General features: G+C 40.5%; 1 protein-coding gene across 4 annotated transcripts in view; it reads left to right on the top strand.

Annotated features, from left to right (window-relative positions):
* The window catches only part of LOC118846549 (epoxide hydrolase 1-like), a 52297-nt gene that overhangs the window by 6577 nt on the left and 26587 nt on the right, over positions 1 to 19133 (top strand). Inside the window, exon 3 of one of the 4 annotated variants that reach the window (XM_036755227.1) lies at positions 16339 to 16395. The exons of 2 other annotated variants lie outside the window; for them this stretch is intronic. Coding sequence is in view for 1 of the 2 variants with exons in the window: in XM_036755224.1 (XP_036611119.1) it covers positions 16534 to 16552 (19 nt within the window). In the remaining variant the exon portion in view is untranslated. Of the gene's footprint in view, positions 1 to 16338; positions 16396 to 16502; positions 16553 to 19133 lie in introns of those variants that run through there. One more of the 4 variants, XM_036755224.1, reaches the window with a different exon arrangement.

Here is a 19133-nt window from a genome sequence, read left to right on the forward strand (position 1 = left end):
CCGTTTTATATCTATGATCTGTTCTATTTCATTTGGTCATGAATTCTTTCCATGTCTGTAAGATTGGTGGACTTTGGCAAAGGCTTACATGGAGGTAGGGATTCTGTGAGGTATTGAAGGAAAGCATTGTTGGTATGTGCAAAATCGTGGAAACAGGAGAAAGAAGGTCCTATATGAGGCACATCAAATTGGCCAGTTTGTCTGGAACATAGAGCTCATGTGGGAGAGTCATATGAAATCACTTTGAAAAGGTAAGGTGCAAGCCAAATCATGAAGGATTTTAAATGCCAAACATTGCAGTATGTATTTTATTCTTGAATCAGTAAGGAACTGCTCAGGCTTCTCAATCAGGAAATGACAGGCTCAGCCCTTGGCTTTTAGGAATATCAGTTTGACAGCTTTGTGAAGGATGGATTAGAGAAGGCAGAGGCTGGTGGCCAGGGGACCAGTTGGGCTGTTAAAGTAACAGAGGTGAGAGATGATGAGACCCTGAACTAGGGGCTTACTCTGTGTTAGTGAAAGGAGAACGGGAGGAGGGAGGAAGAAGCATTAATTAAGAACCTAGTACACACCAGGCACTGTGCTTTACAAGTGTTATCTCATTTGATTAGTAGAGAGAAGAGGATAGAGGTGAGAGATGTGTTGAAAATAAAATGGACAAGAGAAGACCAGTACAGTATAGTGTAAAAAGACCAGTCAGATAGATTCTCTACACTTAGACTCTTAGGTCTGTCTTTATTTCTGAGGCAGCATGGTGGGGTAATGGTTAGAGTGCTGGGCCTAGAGTTAGGAAGATCTGAATTCAAACCAGTCTCAGAGTCTTACTTGCTGTGTGACCTTGGGCAAGTCACTTAACCTCTGTTTGCCTTAGTTTCCTCAATGGTAAAATAGAAATAATAAGCCTCTCAGGGTTGTTATGAGGATCAAGTGAGATATTGTCTGTAAAGGACATAATACAGTACCTGGCACACAGGAGGAAACACTTGTTTCCTTCCTTCTATAAAGAGTTTGCTTACAGTTGCTTTGTCCCTGATCCTGTTGCAAAGGTGTCCAACTTTTCTCCATGACATATAATGTTCGCTCTTGGTTATGGATGAATACTATTTATTGAATAAGGAAACTAAATTGGGAAATTGAAAATAAGGAAAAATCCATTTATGGATTTGAATAGGAAAAATCCATTTATTCCTATGCTTTCTAGCATGTCCAGCAGAGCCTGATGTTGGAGATTGTCCAGGAGGCATTGGGTCACCTTTGTGACTGTGCACGAGTCATTTCACTTTCCTGGCCCTCTGTTTCCTTGTCTGTAAAATAAGGGATCGGAGTACATGACCTGTCCAGTGAGGTTCCTTCCAGTTCTAAGTCTCTGATTTTATGTCCTGACCTTGAAGCCTGATCACTTATTGGGTGTCTTGGATAAGTAACGTACCTCTTTAGGCCTCATTCTCCTCATTTGTAAAAGTGGAGGTTGGATTAGCTGATCTTTAAGGTCCATTCGGCTCTCCATCTATCGTTCTGTGAATATGCAGGTATGGCTTCTGCTGATGGTTGTGTTTGCAGCAGGTTCTAGAACAGGGAGGTGACCAGATCATTCTAGATGTGTATTGTAAATGGTAAGGAAAGGGAAGGGATGGGAAGGAGACTGATTTGTTGATGGGGCAAGTCAGACTTTGGGTATTAAGAATAGTGAGTGCTGCCATTCTGCTTGACTGAAACTCTGTTCTGATCTTGAGAAGGCAGAAATCCTGGTGACCAAGGACATGAAACAACAAGGACAGAGGGATGGGAAGTATCATAGTTCCACAGTATCACAGATGGCACTGGCCGCGGAGTAGGAGGACCTCCGTTCTAATCCTTCCTCTGCCACTTACTAGCTGAGTGACCTCGGGAAAATCACGTAATCTGCCCCAGTGCCAGTTTTGTTACCTGTAAAATGAAGGATCTGGGCTACATGGTATCTGAAGTCCTTTTTAACTCTGTGTCTATGACCCTTAGGAGGACTGCAAAATGCTTCTCTTAGATTGTGCAACCAAAGTGGTGATTGCGGAATGCACATTGCAAACTGAATCTTGTTCACCACAAACTCACGATTTGTTTACTCTTGTCTTTAGCAAAATCTGGGGTCACTAAAGAGTTCCAGCCTGTTATTATATCAACTTGCCTGACAATACATCTGACATGTAAAGTATCCTGGCAAGAACGAACAATCACTAGCAATTCTGACATATAGGGTTAACAACACATTCCATACCCTCAAATCAGTTTTTAAAGACAAATTTGGTTGAGGAGGAGGGGAGGGGAACTACGTCTAGATGGAAGGAGAGATTGAGATCCTGGAATACCTTGTGTCTCCTACTAGAGAGGTTGTTCTGATGGGGGATGGGGGAGAAGAGGAAAAGGATGGTGCTTAAAGAACTGTGCAAATGACCAGGCACTGTTCTAGGTGGTCCATTTAGAGTCCCACTTTGCCTTCCTTAGAGAAATTTTTAATCCAGCATAAAAGGGTAAAGAGCCCTTACTGTCTGAGTTACTCCCAGATATTTTCATTGAAGATTAGGGACCTATTAGGCCAATACTTGAAGTTGCATAATGATAAAAAAGTTTACCACAAGCGAAAGCTAAGCAAACAAAAAGAATAAAAGAAAATTTGGTCATATTATTGCTCCATCAGAAAATAAACATTCCCAGCATCCTTTCTCAACACTATCCATTTCTGTTTTGGCCAAATAAGTCTAAAATTATGCCAGCAAATTCCACAGGAAATGGTGCTCTCCAGTGAACAGTGCTGTTTGTGACATAGCATTAAAGGGCTTGTCAGAATGTGAAACCAGGGGTTCAGGTTGACCGGGATCTTGAGTGATGGTGGAGGAGGGGAAGGAAAAGAAAAGAAACAAGGGATTGTAAAGTATATAGTAAGAGATAGAATGTGTTCATGGTGGGGTGTGGGTATGGGGAGAAAATCAAACCAAGTGGTTTATGAAGCCTATGTACATTATTCCCTGAAATCTGAGCCTTTCTTTGCTTGTTGGTGGATTTTATTCTTCACCAGGGATAGCTTGTCTTAAGTATTGAAATTTTATATTTAGGCTGAGGAAGGTACAGCTTTTTTCTTATTATGAACAGACTATTTTCTCAGCAGTTATAAGAATTAAAAACAAACAAAATTCAAATGTTCAGGAACTCATAATCAACAGAAAATGAAGGTACCCATTTCTTCACAGCAAAGGAGAGCAAACAGAGCCAACAGAGCCACAAATGAAATGTCAAGGAGTGGGAAAATCCCCTAGTCTAATGATTGGCTTATAGCCCTGCTCCCCCAAAAGAGCACTTGTGTTTACCAGTGTAAAAATCTAAGGAGGGAGATGTTCCCAAAGGAATTTATGATAAATGTAGATACTGGAATTATTAAAATCTGTGAAAGCTGCGTGATCTTCCCAGAACGATATTCTAGCTAGGTAGTGACTTGGAAACATGAAGGGATAGGTAGTATGCTTATCAAATTTGCAGATTTACAGATCAAGGCAGGGAAGGAGAGCTAGTATGTTGAATGATAGAGTCTGGGCTCAAAAAGATCTTGTTGGGTTTCAAGAGTTGGTTTAATTTTTCAATAAATGATAAATATAATTTATATAATTTGTTAATATGAATAAAATAAATTAATACATTACTTAACAGATAGTATTTATATTGTCCTTGTCATATGCCAGGCGCTTTGCTGAGTGCTTTACAAATTCTCATTTGAGGCTCACAACAGCTTTGAGAGATAGGTGCTATTAGTATCCGCATTTTACAGTTGAAAAAACTGAGCAAGCAAAAGTTAAATGGCACCTAGCTCTTAAATGTCCATGGCCAGATTTGAATTGAGGTCTTCATGACTCCAGGACTACCGCTCTATCCACTGCACCATCTAGCTGCCTAGGAAACTACCTTCATTGATAAATCAGCAGTTTATCTGTAATTTATAATCTTAGGAAGTTGATAAAAGGAATAAATACAAAGTCCTTTACTTGGGTTCAAAAAATCAATTGCACAGGTATAGGATTGGAGACATGTGGATAGTTGATATTTCCTGGGAAAAGATCTGGGGATTTTAGTGGGCTATGAAGTCATCATGAATTAATAACTTGCCATGACATTCAAGAAAGCTAATACGGTTTTAGACTACATTAAAAGGTATGTAGTGTCCAGGACAAAGGTGGTGACAATTCAGCAAAAGACCAGGTATCTGTCCTAATCAGGCCACATCTCAGATTAGCAAAAATATTGACTTAGAAAATCACAAATTAACATTGTCTGTGTTGTAATTTTATTTTATTAAATGTTTCACAATTACATTTTAATCCTGTTTTGGCTGTATTCAGGAGTGTTGCAGGCTACATGTGGCCTATGCCAGACACTTCTCATCCATAGACTTTTGTCTTTACCTACCCAGTGCTTCCGCTCTCTTAGAATGCTTTCCCTCAGCCTTTCCATAGGGGAGCTGACCAACCTCAATGCTGCCCAAGAAGACAGGTCCAACCTGTGCTTCTCAGACCCTTTCACTCCCTCTCATTTTCACCTAAAAATTACTCTGGTCATCCTGATACCCCTTTTGCTCCCATGGAATACATTAGTCATCAATCTCTTTTTAGGACCCTAATCCTACCTCCTTCCCCAAAGATTGGCATGATCCTTGAGCTCAGGACAGCATGGGAATGTCTGTGTCCAAGCTTAGAGCCCCCTTTCCCACACTTACACCCTGCCCTCTCCCCTCGATACTCTGACATGGTTAGCTGACTGTTCTGGAGGTCAGCCGACAGGATAGCTGTTAGTCAGTCCATGAGAGCTGTGAATAAATGCCAGAGGAAGTTTTTCTCAGGAAGCTTGTTCCCCTTCCTGCTAGTGTGAGTTATCCCTTCTGTTGTGATGGGTATGGTTGTGACATTTGGGGAGGGGGTGCGGGGGTACTGCCTGGAAGTCCCAGGAGACTGCCACCACCAGCTTCAGTTATTACTAACTGAAGAGTTGGCGGGCGGGAAACGTTCGCAGTCTGTTTGCCTTGGCAGATCCACCTAAGAATGAAAGCAAAGACCATCTGTCTTCTTTTTCTCACTGGACGTTTAAAACCAGAGTAGTAGGAGAAGACAGATTTCAGTCCCTGGCCCCTCCCTTGGCCGATACTACTGCCCTGCCCCCACCGCTGGACTTTGGGAGGCTCAGGCTGACATTTCCTGTTTTCACTTCTTTCTCCATCCTCGCATCTGTGCAAACACACGGCCTATGTTTGTTTCCCATCTCCCCTTTGCCCCTCACAGCCCATATGTAGTTTTTCTTCCTTTAAGAGCATAAGGTTCTCACTCTAATTTGTATCTGAATCATCATGAGGAAAAGATCAGATGAATATCATATTGCATTCAGGGTGTTCTCATGTTCTTATTCAGCCTGCACCTTCCTCTTACTGCATCTTGTCATCACTCCCTCATTCCATAGCCTGCAACCCCAGATCAAGGGGAGTTACCTGGGGTTGCTACCATTCTTCTATTTTCAGGGCTTTATTAGAGAAAAGTAACTTTTTACAAGCTCCTTGAGAGGGGGTAGATAGCATTAATTGGTGCAAAGTTTTGCTTTTGTCCCATGGTTGGAGAAACTGATGTCTCATCAATTGGATGGAGAAACAGAAATTGAACCCCAGATTTTTTGCCTCTTTTAGTCAATAGATGTTTCAAATTTCTAGCTTTAACTATGGATTATTGAAGACCTTATGCATGTTCCTTGCTAGGGAGGATAGAAAAGCAGGACTGTATGGCAGATGGATTGGAGAGGGGGGAGAGATTAGAGTCAGGGAGACCAGCTAAGAGTCTGTTAGAAGAGCCCAAGGGAGAGGCAAGAGTCTGAAAGAGTGGAGAGAAGAGTATGAGTATGATTTTTGTGGAAGGATTAACTAGATGGCATTTGAAGTACCTGTGGGACAGCCAGGTAGAGAATTCAGGGAACAGTTAGTAATATAGTACTGAGGCTCAGGTGAAAGATGAGGGCCAGATAGGTAGATTTTGCAGAAATGATCACTGAACCTATTGGAGCTAATGAGATCCCTGAGAATGTAGAAAAAGAAGAGAAGAGGATCCAGGACAGCGTTGGGCATACCTAGGGATAGGGAGTGGCTCATGGATGATGATCCAGCAAAGGAGACTGAGTATCTAGAGAGAGCAGTCAGATCAGTAGAGGGGGAATCAGAAGAGAGCAATGTCATGAAAATTTAGAGAGGAGAGAGTGTCTACGGGGAAGAGATGGTCAGTGGGGGACCAAAAGTCCTACAGAGATGAGTCAAGAGTACAGCCTGGAGAAGAAAGCTTTTTTTTTAAAATATTTTGAAAAAAGTATTCATGATATATAGACATGTACATATGCATATATATATATACACATATATATATATATCTAGAGAAGCATATATATGCACATATGAGCATATATATATCCTTTTGTGTCCTATTCCTTAGCTATTTCTTCCCATATATTGTTTCTTGTCAAATCCTATGCCCATGTTTATATTGGAGTCACTGAGTATTAAGACATATGTAGACTTCATTTGGAAGTTTCCATTGAATTCTTCATAAATTCCTCTACCTCTCTGTCCTCTGCACTGTTGTTGGCAAATAAGCTGCAGTTATTTTAGTGGTTGTTCATTTTTTTTTATAAATACTTATCATGAGCATCACAATACCAGATGACCAGATGTCTCATACAGTGATATTTCTTGTTCACTTTGGAGGCATGATAAAACCAACTCCTTTATTTGTGTTTTCAAAGAGAATTTGTGAGCCATCTTTCCGTTTAGCTTCAGCTTCCTTATATCTTGTTTCATTTACAGTGAGAATGTCAGTGTGAACATGATCCAGTTCCTCTAGGAGCGAGTCACTTCACACGTCCATCCCATTCAGTGGTCATTGGGCAGCGATTGCACACTTAGAGACCTACAAGATTAGTTTTTATAGCTGGTCTAAAAACCCTCCTCTGTCTCCTTTTCTACCTCACTACCACCACATTGCCAGTGTAGAAATAGAAGTGGGGACACATAGCACTGAGCAACATTTTGTATTTTTCTTTGCTTCATGAGTTGCCATGGCCAAAGAGTTCATCTCTCAGTAGCTAGTTCATTGGTGAGAAGCCTCTCTATACCCCAGCACACTCAGTTTTTTGTGATACTGTTGTTATTGTGTATGCTGTTTTACCTGGTTTTGCTTATTTCACTCTACAGCAGTTCAAACAAGTCTTCTGAGGTTTCTCTGAAATCATCTCCTTTATCATTTCTTACACTATAATAGTACTCCATCACATTCAGAACTTATTTAGTCATTCACCAATTGATGGAAACCTCTTCAATTTCCACTTCTTTACTACCACAAAAAAGCTGTTGTAAATATTTTTGTATGTATGGTCCTTTTCCTCTTTCTTTGATCTCTTTGGGGTATATACCTAGTAGTGGTATTTCTGTCCAGTTTTATAGCTTTGGGGACATAGTTCCAAATTGCTTTTCATAGTGGCTGGACCAGTTCACAACTCTGCCAACAGTACATTAATGTATCCATTTTTCCACAACTCCTTAAGCGTTTGTTGTTTTCTTCTTTTTGTCCACTTTGCCAATCAGATGGGTGTGAAGTGGGGTCTCAAAGTTGTTTTTAATCTGATTTTCTGCAATTATTTATGACTTAGAACTTTAAATCTGACTCTGGTAGCTTATATGTATTCCTCTGAAAACTAGCCTGTTCATATCCTTTCACTATCTGTGAGTGAGGAAATGACTGTTAGTCATAAATTTAAACCAGTTTCCTATGTATCTTAGAAATAAGACCTTTATCAGAGAAACTTGCTGTAAAGATTTTCCCCCAGTTTCCTGCTTCTCTTCTGATTTTAGCTGTGTTTGTTTTGTTTGTATACAAACTTGTTAAATTTTATGCAAATAAAATTGCTTGCATTATCTTCTGGGATCCTTTCTATCTCTTATTTGGTCATGAACTCATCTATCCATACATTTGACAGATAATTCCTTTCTTTCTCCTTCAATTTATTATGTTGACCTTCTTTGTGTCTAGGTCATATCTCCATTTGGTGCTTTTCTTGTTAAATGGTGAGAGATGTAAGGTGTATTATGCTTCATGACTTAAGCCAGATTCTAGAATGAGTAGCATGAAACAATAACCCTTCTTTTTCAAATCCTTCAGTTAGATGAAAAATAGCTTAGCATTCAACAGCTCTATATTTCTGTTCTAAGTCAGCATATTTCAGTGGCAGCTAGCCAAACCTATAGTCTAGTCTATGAGATTTTAAGAAAACTATATTTAAGCTTTAGGCCAGTCCTCCTGAAAACACAGTGCACTGATAACATACCTGGCCAGCATGTATCAGTAACAGGGATCCCATGAGTGGTATATAAAAATATGGTCCATAGTCGGAATTACATTAGGTTACCATGCTCCAAGCCTCCTGGAATGAGCTATTGGAATGAGGTCTGGGCTTCAAAGCCAGAGAGGAGTAAGAACTTAGGATTCTGAGGTGAACAATGAAAATGACAGAAGAATTAGAGAATAAAACTATGTGGAAAGGTTAAAAGAATTGAAATAATTCTGCCCAAAGAAGAAAGGATGGAGGGAAGAGCTAATAATTAATCAATCAAAATGCATCCAGGCAATGTGCTGTGTATTAGGGATACCAAGACATAAATGCTACTGCTCTTGCCCTCGAGGAGTTTATATTCCATATGGGGATACAACTTGTATGCATCAGGTACAGGTTCCCTTTCTAATTGGGTAAAGAAGGAAATAGTGGGATTGGCTGACCCAACAAGCTAACCACACACTTGGGGACTTAAATAGCAGGAGAATTTCAGCATTTCTATCAAGCTGTGGAAGAGTCCAGGGGTGGAAGCTTTCAGTTTGGAGGATTCTAGCCAGGCCCTTTCCAAGGGCATCACCATTGGGTGAGGGAGGAGACTTTCTTTCTCTCCCCTTTTCTCTCCTCTCCCTCCATGGCATGGACCGTTTTATCAGAGATACTAGACCAATAGCAGACAGTGCATCCAGAGGACACACTGAGGACAAACACAAGACAAGGACACAAACAGATACATAGATAGCCTTCCAAGGAAGGAAGTAACTCTAAGGAGTGTGACCAGAGGGACTGGACCTCAGAGCTCAGTAGAGATCTGTAACTAAATGGAATTTCATGAGAACTTTAAAAAGGGAGAAAAGGACTTCCAGTATCCAGGAGTTGTAAGTGTATTCTTTAAATACGTGTTTTGTACCTCATCACCACTGGGTATGTTTGTTGGAGAGTGCATCTTAGAATTGAGAGGGTGATGTTTTGTACCAGTTCTTACTATACCATCTCAGTAAATCCCTTTTCTAAAAGCAAATAGAGTCAACTCATTATTTACGAAGAGCCTACCAGTGGGGACTCAGTAGTAATAATATTAGAAACCCAGCCCTTTCAGGTTTAACCCTAGGATCCTAATGGAGTAATAGGCAGTGGTCCAATGGTGCTTCGCCCATCAGTGTGAATATGAGTTAGGAAAGTAACTCCACAAGGAGTGCTACACAAAGGAGAAGAGAAAGGAACAAGCATTTATTAAGCACCTACTATGTGCCAGACATTCTGCTAAGTGCATAACAGATACCTTGTTTTGATCTCCATTTGGTTTGAGCACAAATAGCTGGAAGTGACGAGAGAGTATATTCCTAGCATCACTTAAATAATCACTCTAGGAATCATAGAAGGCTTTAAAGTCCTGTTACAAAGACGTTCCTCATTGCCTTATCACCAGTGAAGTTCAGATAAGAGAATAACTTACAAAATTTTATTTAAAGGGCAAGAATTTAAACTATGCCATTATTTAAAATTTATTGTATTTATAGCTTTTTAAGTACCCATGATTTAGATGCATAATATGCGTGATTTAGCCCAATAGCTAATGAATTGTTCCTAGGATATTGTTCACCTGATAGGTGGATAGCCTTCCAGTATCTCTCCTTTTCCCTCTCCCTCTCAGCAAGTTTTTAGCCTTTTCTTGAAATAAAATCTTGCTTTCAAGCACATAAGCTGTATATGAAATACCTAATAATAACAGCTAATATGATAGTACTTTAAATGGACAGGGTGATGGTCAACTCTTCTGCATTCTCTCCCATGAAAAAAATTTCTCTAAAAGATACTTGAAGCTTTCACATCACTGGAGAATAAGGGACCATGTAAAAATCTCCCTTTCTGGGATATTTAAAAATAGAAGTTGACCTCTTGAGGGTGCATTTCCTGAAGACAGCTGGAACCAGTTCTAGGCTTCATAAACAAAGAAGGATATAGAGAGCTTGGAGAAGATCCCTGGGCAAGTATGCATCAAAGAAATCAAAATGAAAAAGAACCAGATTTACAAAAATATTGCAGTTCCTATAGCAAAGAATTGGAAACTTTGAAGGTATGTATCAATTGGGGAATGGCTGAATAAATTATGATATATGAATGTAATGGAAATGACAAAAGGGATGGTTTTAGAGAAACCTGAGAAAACGTATATGTGCTAATTCAGAGTGAAGTGAGCTGAACCAGGAGAAATATGTAGAAAAAACATTGTTTAAAAAAAAAACTTTGGAAGATAATAACTCCGATCAGTTCAGTGGACCCTATGGGACTGATGAGGAAGCCTTCTACCCACCTCCTGCCAGAGAGAGGATTGACTCAAGGGGGAAAATGAGGCATACATTTTTGAACATAGCCGATGTGGAATTTGTTTTGCTCGACTATGCGTATCTGTTACAAGGGTTTTGCTTTTCTTTTTTTTTCCTTTTTTCCCAATTTGCGGGTGGGAAGGTAGATAGGAGAAGGGGCTAGCAATAGGGTTGCCTCTAAAAAAGGAAAAAAAAAAGAATCCTTAAAGTATTTTTTTTAATGCCCAGAAGGAAACAGACAAGGACAACTTTAAAAGTTAAATGTTGAACTTATTACACTGGAAAGGAAAAGCCAGGCGCATGTAATAGAGATTCTCAGCTTCATGTGCGATCTTTTTTAATGTTCACGTTGTGTGTGTCAGTGCTCATTTTATTTGGTATTTATTAAGTTCAGAGTAAAGGAAATACATTGTTTTTAAAAGTTCACAAAACAAAGAATCATCCAAAGTGCCAGAACTTTCTTTGCTAGTAACTGGGTAAAGTTCTCAGGTTTAATCTCAGGGGAATACATTGGACTATGTAATTCCCAAATACTGCTGAAGGAATGGGGGTGTAGCTGGCAGGAATGGAATCTCTGGGGAAGGGGAAAGATAATGTGTTTGCTTTGGGATGTTCAGGGTCTGGTTAGACAGACCTCCAAATAGATAGAAGTGCCCTGCTGGGAGGTGGGAAAATGCAAGCCTGGAATGTATGTCAGGGCTAGAATTGTAGAAGGAAATAGTTCAAACTGTGGGAGTCAGTGAGATTGTGGGAGGAATGTGTACCTAGAGGTAGAGAAGGCCAAGGACAGAGCCTTGGTAGGTATCCACAGTTACTGGATGGGGTGGTGGGACAGGAAGGAAGGGGAGCCAGTAAAAGAGGCAAGAACGAGAAGAGGGTCTCATTCTTTGTAATCCTACAATCTTGGCTCTTTGTTGTTTTTTTCCATTCACATTGTGGTTGTAGCCCATGTGTCTGTTGTTTTCTTGGCATAAGGGGAGCATTTTAAGAAGGAGGGGTAGTCAGTGTTCTCAAATGCCACAGGAGGAAAGAGCCCTGGGAACAAACATTGGATTTAGCAAAGGGAGGTCGTTGATGGTCAGTGGAACGATGAGGACAGGAGCCTGATGGCAGAAGGTTGAAAAGGGAATCGGGTACATGATAGGCAGACATCAAGGGTCAGAGGAGTTTGCTAGAAAGTGGAAGGAGAGCGATTGATAAGTAACTAATCATGGCAATAAGGTCACGTGAGGGCTTTTAATTAAAAAAAAATTAAAGACAGAAGCATGTTTGCAGGCAGAAGGGAGAGAGCTCATGGAGTATCACAATCCCATGACTACTGCTGGCCATCCCTTCCCTGGGACAGGGAACTGAGTTAAAAGATGTTCTGAAAAACTGTTGTGAAAACACATCGTCAATGATCAGAGTCATCATCTTTCAGAGTTTTTCTTAACAATGTTTGATGTATGTATCTGGAGGGGAAGGCCCTCTTCACCTCCATCCTAGACTATTGCAGTAGCTTGCTGATTGGTCCCCCTGCCTTGTCTCTCCCAACCCCAATATAACCCCTGCTTGTCTGTCAAGTTGATCTTCCTAAAGTTCAGGTCTGGCCACACCACCCTCCACCAATCAGTCAACTCCAGTGCCTCCCTCTTGCTCCCAGGATCAAATATAAAAAGGGCTTGTAAATCCCTTTATAACCTGGACCCTTCCTACCTTTCCAATATTCTTATATCTTATTTAACTCCCCCTGAAGAGTTTTGACAGGATTGAGGACACGTTCTGGCTATCCCTTCACATCACCTTACTTTTTGATCTTCTGATGCCACTGAGTGGCATAACCACCCCTAGGCCTCCTCCCTCCAAGTCCTGTTGTCATGGTACCCCTATCACAAGTAGTTTTTCTTCCTTTGCACGTGGGCTGAGGATCAGACTGCCCCCTCTTCTCATATGACTTCACAGAAGGTCATACTGATCTCTGTAGGAGGGCCATTTAATTCTCCCAGTTGTTTTTTTTTTTTTTTTTTGGTGATCGCAGCTTGGAGATTTTTTTTTCTTTCATTTTTATTTTGAATTCCAAGTTTTCTCCTTTCCCCACTCATTGAGAAGGCAAGAAATTCGAATCCTATTACACATGTGAAGTTGTGCAAGACATATTTCTGCTTTAGCCATGTTAGCTTGGAGCTTTCTTTAAAAACTTTCTCTTGCGTGACCCAAGGGCAGGAAAAGACCCTGAAGATTATCTGCAGGGTGTAGCCCTAGATATGGACCTTTGACCTTGCACTTGTTGCAATAAAGAGAGTGTAAGAATGTGACGTTTGTTAGTCCTTGGAATTAGGAGTTTAAGGACCGACAGAACAATAAACTTACAAAGTCTTTGGAGCAAAATATTTGATAAGAGAAATTAAATCATTTATGATTAATACTAACATTAATGATACTTCAAACATTACCATTTAAGGTTTACAAAATGCATTCCTTCAAACAACCTCTAATGGTAGTTTGAATGGGCATTATCATCTCCACTCTACAGATGAGGAAACCGAACAGTGAGAGATTAGTTTGTTTAAGACTACTACAAAACTGTTAAGAATTGGAACCAGAATTAAAACCCACATCTCCAGGGTCCTAGAATTTGAAGTAGATACATAATAGGAATTGAATCCATGAAAGGAATGGATGTCATCTAAAATTTTATGATAAAACTCTGTAACTTCAGGACAATTAGGTAGCATAGGAAATAGAGCATTGTCCAGGGAGTCAGGAGGACCTGAGTTCAAATCCAGTCTCGCACTCTTATTAATTATGTGATCCTGGGCAAGTCATTTAATACTGCCTCCAAAAGCAAAAGAACAAAAACAAAAGAAAAAACCCTCTATAACCAGTGAAGCTAAATCATCAAATAACCTTACGATACGAAGAATAAAGTCTTTTATAAATACCTTGGTATTTAACAAAATGGACCCAAAGTAACAGACAAGTTGACAAAGGAGGCGTTTGCCCTTTGCTTTTTTTTCAGGTTCTTTTGAAGCTCTGCGACGTTTAACTCTGGTGCCTTTAGTGTCCATCAGCAGTCAGCTAACATTTATTAGGTACCTGCAACGCACCGGGCATTGTCCTGAGCATCAGGGATACAAAGAAAGGCAGAAAACAAAAAAACGGAAACCAACCACAAAATAACTCCCCCCATCAAAACAAAAAATCTAGCCCTTGCTCTCATGGAGCTCACTGTCTAATAGGGAAGACAACAGGCAATGAACTATGATTGAATAAGATGGGAAGAGGATAAATTGGGGGTGACCTCAGAGTGAAGGCCCTCGGATTAAGGAGGACTGCGAAAGGCTTCTTGTAGAGAAGGTGCAGCTTGAGCTGACACTTCACAGCTGAGCTGAGGGTTATCTAGAACGGGGGTGGGGGGGGTGGGGGTGGTGGAGGGGGGGGGGTTGAGACTTGAGGTGGAGAGACCAGCAGGCTATTGCAGTATCCAGGCTTGAGGCGATCTGAGTCTGCACAGGGGTGATGGCGGTGTCTGAGGTGAGAAAATGGCAGGACTTGACCCCTGGTTGGATATGGGGAGAAGAGAGTAGCTAGAAGAAGGAGTCAAGTGATGAACACCAGGAAAAGGCTGCTGGAGAGAGGATTGTGACCTTGGAGAGAGCAGGTGGTGGGAATGGAAGCCATACTGTCAGGGACTGAAAAGTGAGTGGGAAATGAGGGAGTGGAGACAATGAGTATAGACAGCTTTTTTTTTTAGGAGTTTGAGAATAAGAGTAGAAATGCAGGACATTAGCTTGAGGGGATGAGAGAGTCTGGGGAAGGTTTCTTAAAGGATGGGGGAGATCTGGGAATGTTCTTAGGGTAACAGGAAAGAAGCCAGATTGGAAAGGTTGAAAATCAGGTGAGGAGAGGGGCTGATTGACAGAGTAAACTCCTGGAGGGGTTCAGAAGGTTTCACGGACGCATTTGGAATTCCTTAGTCTGGCATTCAAGGCTTTCCACAGTCTGGTACATCTCTACCTTCCCACCTTATCTTATATAACTGCATCTCTAATAGGTAGTATTTTTGTAGTGCTTTAAGGTTTGCAACGTGCTTTACAAATATTGTCTCATTTGATCATCATAACAACTCCAGGAGGTAGGTGCTATTTTTATCCCTAATGGAGAAAGTGAGACAGGTTAAGTGACTTGCCCAAGGTCACACAAGTGTCTGGGGCTGGATTTGAACTCACTTGTTCCTGACTCCAAGCCCAGTGCTCTATCTACTATGCCTCCTGTCTCTATGTGTTCTGTATTCCAGACCAACCAGAGTACTACTTGTCACTGTTCCCTTGAGCACATTCAGCACAGTCTTATTCGTGGTGTGTCTTTGTCCCTGCTGTTCCCATTCATGGAATGACTTTCTCAATTTGCCTGTCAGATTCCCTCTCATTCTTTAAAGTCCAACTTAAGTGCTCTTTCTTCTATAAAGCCTTCTTCATATAAGATCTGGAGCAGTGTGTGTGGGTTTTTTTATCCTTCTTGTACACTTACCATGTATTATTTTGATCACAGTTTTTCATTTCATCATGAGATATGACAGGAAAACTCCATTAGACAGAAACCAGATCTCATCTTAACTGAATGTCTCCCAGGCCTAAAGCATATGATCTATACATATTCAGTTGTTGAATTGGGGAAGAAAGCATATTATTCTTAATGCTTAAAGGCCTGATTCTAGCATGAATAGGATGAAACCCTACCCCTTCCCTTTCACCTTCTTTGGTTAGATAAGACATTCCTTATCGCTCACTGGTTTTGCATTTCTTTCCTAAGTCAACACAGTGGAATAGTCCATGGCCAAATCCAACAGTTTGCTCTATGAGGTCCAAAGGCTTTGTGCTTAAAGTTCAGGTTAGTTCCAAGTTAGACACAGGGCAGAGATAACATGTTTAGTCATCATCCTGGGGGATGGTGCATAGGAAGATCATCTACCCGTAGGAAGTGATCTACATACATTCACTTGTTGAATTGGACTGGGAAAGAAAATATACTCTTCTTTTTTTAAATGAAAAAACATTTATTGAATTCCTATTCCTCCTAAGTTCCAAGTGCTATGCTCAGTACTGGGGATGGAGAACAACCACAGAAAGACAGTCTATGGTCAAGTTCACATTTTCGGCAGGGGTGGGGGGGTGGGAAAGAGATAACATATTATTAGAGAGCTTCGTTGCTGGGTAAATGGAAAGACTTTTAAAAGTTCTAAGTCCTAAAAGTCATAAGAATGCACCAGAGGGGCAGATTGCATGGCCCAGACAGGCATCTTTAGATAGCAGTCTGGATTAGTTTATAGGTACTTTGGGGTAAGAGTTGAGCAAGTCAGAGTTCAGTTGGCTCTGAGAGAGATGAGGAATCTGCCTTTCTCTTACTAGTAGTACATGTGAATAATTTCTACAGTTGTTTATGGTATGTTTATAGTATAGAACATAGTATTTTGTTCATATTATTAAAGAAAAGTTAAAGTAGAAAAACAAAGATAGCCATGGAAGACAGCTACAACACAAGGCGGGGGTGGGGGGAAGGATAAAGAGACTGATTTGGAAATTATATTGCAGGATTAAAGAGAGTGACGCTTTAAATTTCACCATTTGCAAAGTATTGATTGAGTCTTCTCACTTCTTTCTAGTTGCTTTTCTGGCTAATCTTTGAGCTTCAGCATTGCCTTCATCTTTCAAACAAGCTGGTACGTACTTCCACTTAACATAGTCATATTATCCAGCTCAGTGAATTGGTCTTTGTGGACAACATCTTTATTTTCACTTGTTTTCCAGCCATTTTGTTTCCAGTTGGGAATCCATTCATTCATACTTTTGGTGATAAGATGATTATCTGTGTACACAGTAAGTCTGTCCTTATTTTGGGCCTTTGCTTGCTCAGTCACTTTGGTAGCTGCTTCTAATGATGCTCTTTGGTTTGTCGGTTGTCCAGAATGTGTACCACTTCTGTTTATATCATGATCTGGTCCCCAGTAGACACCAATACCTCCTTGCACTCCTTCTCTTTTATTATTTTTGCAGGCACTCCTTCTCTTATATTATTTTTTCAGGCCTAATCCTAACACACACGCACAGTGTTAGGGTCTGATGCCTGGTATGATTGCCTGCATAGACGTTCAGAGCCTCTAGTCCACCAGCCATACTCATAGCTCCTTGGATTGTGTTTCCAACTCGTCTCCAGTCTCTCCAAAGGCTTAGTGAAAAAAGAAAATGAGTCCGACCTCCAGAGATTGTGCCAAAATATATTATCCTTAATGCTTAAAGGCCTCATTCTAGCACGAGTAGCATGGAATACTATCCCTTGTCTTTCACCTTCTTTAGTTAGATAAGACATTCCTTATCATTCACTGATTTTGCCTTTCTTTCCTAAGTCAGGACAGTGGAGTAGTTTGCTCTATGAGGTCAAAAGGGTTTGTCCTTAAAGTTCAAGTTAGTCCCTTTCAAGATTTGACACAGGGCATAGATAATGTGCTTAGTCATCATTCATCAATAAGTGGGATCCTAGGAATGATGTATAGGAAGATGGATGACAGGTTGAAGCTAGTCATTATTTTTTTTGAGGGAGGAAGGCAGTGTAGTTGGGGTTAAGGGACTTGCCCAAGGTCACCCAGCTAGTAAGTGTGTCAAGTTTCTGAGGCCAGATTTGAACTCAGGTCTTCCTGACTCCAGGGCCAGTGCTTCACCATCTAGCTGCTCCTGAAGTTAGTCATTCTGCCATTATGCTCAGTCCTTTCCAAGATGTTTGCCCCAATCTAAAGTCCCATCAGCATTGGGTGAGAGAATTTATGGTTGTGAGGCCCTAATACCTATCAGATTTGGTCATCCTTTGATGTTTTTGCCATTCTGATGGACTTATAATGGTATCTTAAGGTTGCCTTGATTTTATTTTCTCTGATTCATAGGGAGCTTGATTGACTTTTCACATTGTCATTAGCAGCTTGTATTTAGAAATTTTACTGACTAAAGGCATGTGATTCTTGAAGAATGATTTTGAAAGAATGAATGGGGCCTGGCCTAAATATAATCTTGTAAGAACAAGAGGTCGTAGGGAGGCCACTTCTTTAATCATGACCAAGCTGGGAAAGAATGAAAACTAGTCAAGATTGGGATTAGGGAAAAGGGTTGTGGTTTCATATTCTAAAATGTATAAAAGGGGCATGAAATACAATTTGATATCTTTTTCCTTGAGAAAGATCTTTTGCACTTCATGTTGTATACCAATTACAACAGCAATATGTAGGCTTTTTGCCAAGGTGCTCAAAGAGTTGGCTTGAAAGCCTGTGTATCAAAAGCTGAGGTATTTTGGAATAGAGTTGGAAGGAGCTTTAGAGGTTTTTGAGTTCAGCTCTCTCACCCTACAGATGAGGAAGAAGACCCATAGAGGTTAAGTGACTTGCCCACAATCAGATGTGTTATTAATAGAGGACTGTGAATTTAAACTCTTATCCCCCAACTCCAAATCCAGCTGTCTTGCCCCTGTACCAAACCATCTCCTGTTTCAGAGGCCTGGAAAAGTTCTTTTGGAGAGTAGTTTAGATTTCTGTGTAAAGGGATCAGCCCTCATCTCCAGAAAGACTGTTTATTCTTCCTGAATTCTTGGAGGAAAACTGGGGAAACCCTTCAACTGTAAGGGGTCAGCAATACAACTCTGATTTACTGAAAGGTTGGGCTTCCACTTGAACCCTGAGGGAATCACAACCCCCTGGTAAGATTAGGGTTCCCTTGTTTTGATACAGAGGTGATAAATTCCAAACTCAACAAAGAGCTAGTCTCTGTCTTGGAGACTCAGCTTTCCAGTAGTGTTTCAGCAGCCTTGTTAAGGAAGCATCTTTAGGATGATCAAGGGCCTCAAACTTTGAAGAACTCCTTCTGGAATCCACCTGCTAAATTTTAAGCAAATTATATGTTAAGCCCCAGTGTAAGGCAAGAACATTCTTCCCAAGTTCACCATCTAGTCTATCTCTAGAAATGCTTATTGACTGATTTATTGATCGATTATTAGGTTATTTCCTCTGGCTTCTTTTCTCTAGCAGATTTATTTCAGTGCCTCTTAAATTTTCCACATAGGTTCTATTTTCTAATTCTTTCCTCATTTTCTTTGTTTACTTCAAGATTCTCTCTAAAGTCTCCTCATTGATCATAAAAAAGGGAAAAGGACCCATGTGTACAAAATATTTATAACAGCTCTTTTTGTGGTGGCAAAGAATTGGAAATTAAGGGGAAGCCCATCAGTTGGGGAATGACTGAACGAGTTGTGGCTTATGAATGTAATGGAATGCTATTGTTCTATAGGAAATGATTGTTAGTAGGCAGATTTCAGAAAAACCTGGAAGGACTTACATAAACTGATGCTGAATGAAGTGAGCAGAACCTACACATGTTATAACAGCAACACTGTGTGATGACCAACTTTGGTAGACTTAGC

This window comes from Trichosurus vulpecula, chromosome 4, assembly GCF_011100635.1.
Source record: "Trichosurus vulpecula isolate mTriVul1 chromosome 4, mTriVul1.pri, whole genome shotgun sequence".
NCBI lineage: Eukaryota > Metazoa > Chordata > Mammalia > Diprotodontia > Phalangeridae > Trichosurus > Trichosurus vulpecula.